Genomic DNA, 8,640 nt, shown 5'->3' on the forward strand with positions numbered 1-8,640 from the left:
TCTCTAAATTGCCTGATGGAGGGGAAAGGAACGGGCTGTAATAACGTGTTCCTTCCACGCGCTACATCCAACCGGGGAAACTCCCCCCTGAAGCGGCTTGGACTCATGCATTGAAGAAAGCATGAGGTCAGTCTGTTGCTCTCCCCAGGTTGGCAGGGGTAGTGTACAGCAGGGGTAGTGTACAGCAGGGGTAGTGTACAGCAGGGGTAGTGTACAGCAGGGGTAGTGTACAGCCCAGGATTACAGTCCACTTGGACACATGTGGACGTGCAAATGCGGCTCACTAGGTTTATTTGCTCAGACACTATGACGTAAAATTGTCCATTCATTGTCAATATGGGAATTTAATGTTTGTGTTGGACAAAGTTTGTTCACACACCAAAAGCTGGATGATGTTACTGGTGGACGGGTTTCTGAACTGCCCACAGCCCGAGACACAGACTGGTTCCTGAACTGCCCACAGCCCTCCTAAGAGACACTGACTGGTTTCTGAACTGCCCACAGCCCTCCTATGAGACAGACTGGTTTCTGAACTGCCCACAGCCCGAGACACAGACTGGTTCCTGAACTGCCCACAGCCCTCCTAAGAGACACTGACTGGTTTCTGAACTGCCCACAGCCCTCCTATGAGACACAGACTGGTTTCTGAACTGCCCACATCCCTCCTATGAGACACAGACTGGTTTCTGAACTGCCCACATCCCTCCTATGAGACACAGACTGGTTTCTGAACTGCCCACAGCCCTCCTATGAGACACAGATGAAGTAGAAAAAAATTGTGGTATTTTATCATGAACATTAATGACTACCATTTATATGAAGATATGTTGAAAAGTGGTGAAGTGGTCCTTTGCTTTAAGGCCTATATACTTGACGAGTAGTTTTTGAAAACATTCCCAAAATATACCCACCAGGGTTGAAAGTGGTTAATAAGTTAAATAATGTATTATAATGTCCTTGCTTCATAACACTGAACACTGCAGCCCTGTCCTATTCCCTTCATAACTGTACACTGAACACTGCAGCCCTGTCCTATTCCCTTCATAACTGTACACTGAACACTGCAGCTCTGTCCTATTCCCTTCATAACTGTACACTGAACACTGCAGCCCTGTCCTATTCCCTTCATAACTGTACACTGAACACTGCATCTCTATCCTATTCCCTTCATAACTGTACACTGCAGCCCTATCCTATTCCCTTCATAACTGTACACTGCAGCCCTATCCTTTGATGAATTGAACAAGGTGGACCCTCTTGTAAACAAGTGTAATGCTTTATTGGGTCGTCCACTCACAGTTAACAGTCTTTTGTATTGAGTTGTGCTTGAAAAGTACTGTAATTCTGCAAACTGCTAATACATACTTCAATCAATCAATCCTATTCCCTTCATAACTAGGGATGGAGCTTGTTACTGTTTATTGATAACGATCACCTTATCGATCAGGCTTATCGAGCCGGGTCCTCGAGCCGGGTCCTTATCCAGCCCACTATCAAGCTGGGAGACAATACATTATTACTGGGAGACGATACATTATTACTGGGAGACGATACATTATTACTGGGAGACGATACATTATTACTGGGAGACGATACATTATTACTGAGAGACGATACATTATTACTGGGAGACGATACATTATTACTGGGAGACGATACATTATTACTGGGAGACGATACATTATTACTGGGAGACGATACATTATTACTGGGAGACGATACATTATTACTGGGAGACGATACATTATTACTGGGAGACGATACATTATTACTGGGAGACGATACATTATTACTGGGAGACGATACATTATTACTGGGAGACGATACATTATTACTGGGAGACGATACATTATTACTGCGATACATTATTACTGGGAGACGATACATTATTACTGGGAGACGATACATTATTACTGGGAGACGATACATTATTACTGGGAGACGATACATTATTACTGGGAGACGATACATTATTACTGGGAGACGATACATTATTACTGGGAGACGATACATTATTACTGGGAGACGATACATTATTACTGAGAGACGATACATTATTACTGAGAGACGATACATTATTACTGAGAGACGATACATTATTACTGGGAGACGATACATTATTACTGGGAGACGATACATTATTACTGGGAGACGATACATTATTACTGGGAGACGATACATTATTACTGGGAGACGATACATTATTACTGGGAGACGATACATTATTACTGGGAGACGATACATTATTACTGGGAGACGATACATTATTACTGGGAGACGATACATTATTACTGGGAGACGATACATTATTACTGGGAGACGATACATTATTACTGAGAGACGATACATTATTACTGAGAGACGATACATTATTACTGGGAGACGATACATTATTACTGGGAGACGATACATTATTACTGGGAGACGATACATTATTACTGAGAGACGATACATTATTACTGAGAGACGATACATTATTACTGTGATACATTATTACTGAGAGACGATACATTATTACTGGGAGACGATACATTATTACTGGGAGACGATACATTATTACTGTGATACATTATTACTGAGAGACGATACATTATTACTGGGAGACGATACATTATTACTGGGAGACGATACATTATTACTGGGAGACGATACATTATTACTGGGAGACGATACATTATTACTGGGAGACGATACATTATTACTGAGAGACGATACATTATTACTGGGAGACGATACATTATTACTGGGAGACGATACATTATTACTGGGAGACGATACATTATTACTGAGAGACGATACATTATTACTGGGAGACGATACATTATTACTGGGAGACGATACATTATTACTGGGAGACGATACATTATTACTGGGAGACGATACATTATTACTGGGAGACGATACATTATTACTGGGAGACGATACATTATTACTGGGAGACGATACATTATTACTGGGAGACGATACATTATTACTGAGAGACGATACATTATTACTGAGAGACGATACATTATTACTGGGAGACGATACATTATTACTGGGAGACGATACATTATTACTGGGAGACGATACATTATTACTGGGAGACGATACATTATTACTGGGAGACGATACATTATTACTGGGAGACGATACATTATTACTGGGAGACGATACATTATTACTGGGAGACGATACATTATTACTGGGAGACGATACATTATTACTGGGAGATGATACATTATTACTGGGAGACGATACATTATTACTGGGAGACGATACATTATTACTGGGAGACGATACATTATTACTGGGAGACGATACATTATTACTGGGAGACGATACATTATTACTGGGAGACGATACATTATTACTGGGAGACGATACATTATTACTGGGAGACGATACATTATTACTGCGATACATTATTACTGAGAGACGATACATTATTACTGGGAGACGATACATTATTACTGGGAGACGATACATTATTACTGGGAGACGATACATTATTACTGCGATACATTATTACTGGGAGACGATACATTATTACTGGGAGACGATACATTATTACTGGGAGACGATACATTATTACTGGGAGACGATACATTATTACTGAGAGACGATACATTATTACTGGGAGACGATACATTATTACTGGGAGACGATACATTATTACTGGGAGACGATACATTATTACTGGGAGACGATACATTATTACTGGGAGACGATACATTATTACTGGGAGACGATACATTATTACTGGGAGACGATACATTATTACTGGGAGACGATACATTATTACTGGGAGACGATACATTATTACTGGGAGACGATACATTATTACTGAGAGACGATACAGTATTACTGGGAGACGATACATTATTACTGGGAGACGATACATTATTACTGGGAGACGATACATTATTACTGGGAGACGATACATTATTACTGGGAGACGATACATTATTACTGGGAGACGATACATTATTACTGGGAGACGATACATTATTACTGGGAGACGATACATTATTACTGGGAGACGATACATTATTACTGGGAGACGATACATTATTACTGGGAGACGATACATTATTACTGGGAGACGATACATTATTACTGAGAGACGATACATTATTACTGCGATACATTATTACTGGGAGACGATACATTATTACTGGGAGACGATACATTATTACTGGGAGACGATACATTATTACTGGGAGACGATACATTATTACTGGGAGACGATACATTATTACTGGGAGACAATACATTATTACTGAGAGACGATACATTATTACTGGGAGACGATACATTATTACTGGGAGACGATACATTATTACTGAGAGACGATACATTATTACTGGGAGACGATACATTATTACTGAGAGACGATACATTATTACTGAGAGACGATACATTATTACTGGGAGACGATACATTATTACTGGGAGACGATACATTATTACTGGGAGACGATACATTATTACTGAGAGACGATACATTATTACTGGGAGACGATACATTATTACTGGGAGACGATACATTATTACTGGGAGACGATACATTATTACTGGGAGACGATACATTATTACTGGGAGACGATACATTATTACTGGGAGACGATACATTATTACTGGGAGACGATACATTATTACTGGGAGACGATACATTATTACTGGGAGACGATACATTATTACTGAGAGACGATACATTATTACTGGGAGACGATACATTATTACTGGGAGACGATACATTATTACTGGGAGACGATACATTATTACTGGGAGACGATACATTATTACTGGGAGACGATACATTATTACTGGGAGACGATACATTATTACTGGGAGACGATACATTATTACTGGGAGACGATACATTATTACTGGGAGACGATACATTATTACTGAGAGACGATACATTATTACTGGGAGACGATACATTATTACTGAGAGACGATACATTATTACTGAGAGACGATACATTATTACTGGGAGACGATACATTATTACTGGGAGACGATACATTATTACTGAGAGACGATACATTATTACTGAGAGACGATACATTATTACTGGGAGACGATACATTATTACTGGGAGACGATACATTATTACTGGGAGACGATACATTATTACTGGGAGACGATACATTATTACTGGGAGACGATACATTATTACTGGGAGACGATACATTATTACTGGGAGACGATGCATTATTACTGGGAGACGATACATTATTACTGGGAGACGATACATTATTACTGGGAGACGATGCATTATTACTGGGAGACGATACATTATTACTGGGAGACGATACATTATTACTGGGAGACGATACATTATTACTGGGAGACAATACATTATTACTGGGAGACGATACATTATTACTGGGAGACGATACATTATTACTGGGAGACGATACATTATTACTGGGAGACGATACATTATTACTGGGAGACGATACATTATTACTGCGATACATTATTACTGGGAGACGATACATTATTACTGGGAGACGATACATTATTACTGGGAGACGATACATTATTACTGAGAGACGATACATTATTACTGGGAGACGATACATTATTACTGGGAGACGATACATTATTACTGGGAGACGATACATTATTACTGGGAGACGATACATTATTACTGGGAGACGATACATTATTACTGGGAGACGATACATTATTACTGGGAGACGATACATTATTACTGAGAGACGATACATTATTACTGAGAGACGATACATTATTACTGAGAGACGATACATTATTACTGAGAGACGATACATTATTACTGGGAGACGATACATTATTACTGAGAGACGATACATTATTACTGGGAGACGATACATTATTTTCGTTCATATTTTTTACCCCACGATTTTGGGCGCTCTAACCTGGACGCTACACTTCCTCTGCCAACCTGCTTCCTTCTATGCATGAGAAGTCCAAGCTGCTTCCACGAGGCCGGACATAGCGCGTGGAAGGAACACGTCAATCCCCCTCCATCAGGCGCCCCGGCTGGCCAGGGGGAGGTAGTTTAGAGATCATGATCCGCCGCCAAGGCTGTGACACATTATTTTGGATGTAAACGGTGCAGCTTTTAGCTTTTTTTTTAAATCGGATTTGCGTATTGGTGAATTTGGCGACGGTGATCGATTTTTTTTTAAATGTTTTTTTGTGGGTTTAGCCTTTATTTTATATTTTTTTATGGAGGGACAGACAGTAGGCTGACAGGAAATGGGGAGAGAGATGGGGGGGAGACATGCAGTAAAGGCCGTCGGGATCAGGAGTCGAACCCGCGGCACACTGCCAGACTGGATTACCAGCCAAGCTGCCTGGACCGCTGAGCCACGGCCCAGGCCATGGTTTTATTCTTTTTTGAGCGGTGCTAGACGCTCCAATGCACAGTTTTGTGTGTACGTCTGTTTAGTATGAGCACGGGATGTCTGTCTGTGTAGCACGGAATGAGCTCAGCTGATTGGCTGAGCATGGAATGTGATGTATGATGATACGAGCACCGCTCACTTCACACAAGTGTGATTCTTTTTAAGTTGTAGAGGGCATGTTCCCTCCGTCCTCAACTAGATCAGCGTCCATGTTGACAGGAGAGATGATCAGAGGAGCAGCGTTTGTACCATTACGGTGACCACATGGACTGAAGAATGGAAAGAGTCTCTCAGTGAAGGAGCAGCCAGTGAAAGAGTAGAGATTTACTCTGGTCTCCACATCATAAAAGGAGACCAGACCCTCCTCATAATCCACAAACACTCCCACTTTCTGGAGCTCCTCTCTTACAGGGAGGAGGACATCAGGGCCAGCATTAGCCCCGTACTCATTTCTATTCCTCAACATTATAGTCCAGTAACCATTGTTGGGTCCCAGTGTGTTAACACCTTTCCTGTTGATGGACTCTCTGGCCACTCCTATTGTCCAGCCAGTCTTCCCTCCAACCTGCACCTCATAGTAAAACCTTCCTGAGGAGAAGCTTTGTTTTCCTAAGACATTGACATAGATAGTGATTCTCTCTGTGTTGTTTGGGAGATTCTTCCGTATGTTTCCACAATACACTTGTTTTCCATCGTCAGACAGGATGAGCCCGCAGTGTGCTGTATCAGGGTCCAGTGTCACATTCACTGCATATCTCTTGATCATTCTCAGTTCAGCAACACCAATCTTCCTCATCTCTTGATTGAGTGTCTTCTCCAGCTGAGCCACAGCTGTCCTCACTGTCCCCACACATGAATACTGATGGACATTGACCTTTGTCCAGTCCTTGGTGGGTGGAGGGTTGTTGTTGTTGTTGGAGGTGAAGTTCTGGAGGAGGTGGAGGTGGTCTTCAGAGTGTGAGAGCTGCCTCAGCTCAGAGCTTCTCTTCTCTAACTGAGTGACTTCCTGTTGCAGATCTTTGATGAAGCCTTCAGCCTGTTTCGCTGTTGTTTTCAGTTTCTCTTCAATCACACCAATGAGCTCAGCCTGGCTTCTCTCAATACAGCTGATCAGAGCAGTGAAGACGTGCACACTGACGGCTATCACTGTGTCTGCATCTTTCCTGCTGAGCTCTACTGAGCGTTTGGCCTCCTGAATCTTCACTCGTCTCTCCTGGATCATCGTCTGGATTTCAGCCTCTGTCTTTGCTTCATATTCTTCTTTCCACTCATGATACCTGAACGGACGAACCATTTTAGTAATTAAACTATTGATGGATACTTTTGGTCTCTTATAGGTTTCTTAACTAGTGGTTTTCTTCAACCAGTGATGTCTGTCTTATACAATCCAGGAAAGTGATTACAGCAGAATATTGTAAGGGTTTATCTTTCTATGTGTGATCTAATGGTCTGTCTCCCTCTCTTCTCTTTGACTAATGCTCCTCACACTCTGTGGAATCAGCTTTTTAAGTCAAGCTGACTGAAACCTGACCTCATCAAACATGACGTCAGTCTTGCCCAAATATGGAGTTCCACACGGCTCCACAATGGCCTTCACAGGAATATTGGGTAACCATGACAACCTGCTATAAACACACACAGATGCTGCAAGATGCCGCTATAGGAAATCTAGACATCCTTCTATAAATCCAGGAAACATTTTGTTCGACTAAATCAACTGTAGATTTAGCCGACTAAAATCGTATGATATTTACTCGACTAAAACTAGACACTAAACACTAAAACATTCCAGGTGACTAAAATGTGACTAAAACTAAATTAAAACTATTCAAGAGACTACTATGACTAAAACTAAAATAAAACATTTCTGCCAAAAACAACCCAGACTGCAGCCCTATCCCGTTCCCTTCCAGATTGTTGATCTTGTGGACCTGCAATAAAAAAAAGAACAAAAGCATAAAATTGAAAGAATCATGGCAGAAAAGAGATCGCCCGTTACAACTCATGATTGGATTTAGTCAGCGCTCCCTCCGGTCACTGGAGTCAAATAAAAGATACTCAGGCCGAGCCTACCTCTGAAAACAAATGAAATAGAGCTAAACTCATGACATGATTTGTGGTGCTGGAGGTAGAGAAAGCCTCTATCGTTGTGGTGATGGAGGTAGAGAAAGCCTCTATCGTTGTGGTGCTGGAGGTATAAAGCCCTATCGTTGTGGTGATGGAGGTATAAAGCCCTATCGTTGTGGTGATGGAGGT

At 41.3% G+C, this 8,640-nt stretch overlaps 1 protein-coding gene across 1 annotated transcript; it reads right to left on the reverse strand.

Moving 5' to 3' along the window:
* Positions 1-6,793: 6,793 nt before the first annotated feature.
* On the reverse strand, positions 6,794-8,390 carry LOC306918021 (zinc finger protein RFP-like; the record flags this gene model as incomplete). The annotated part of the gene is made up of 2 exons (XM_079530919.1): positions 6,794-7,428; positions 8,384-8,390. Coding segments are annotated over 2 exons (642 nt in total), but the record flags the coding sequence as incomplete, so codon positions are not given.
* Between the last annotated feature and the right edge of the window lie 250 nt (positions 8,391-8,640).

Source organism: Electrona antarctica (assembly GCF_951216825.1).
Source record: "Electrona antarctica genome assembly, contig: scaffold_376, whole genome shotgun sequence".
NCBI classification, from domain to species: Eukaryota; Metazoa; Chordata; class Actinopteri; order Myctophiformes; family Myctophidae; genus Electrona; species Electrona antarctica.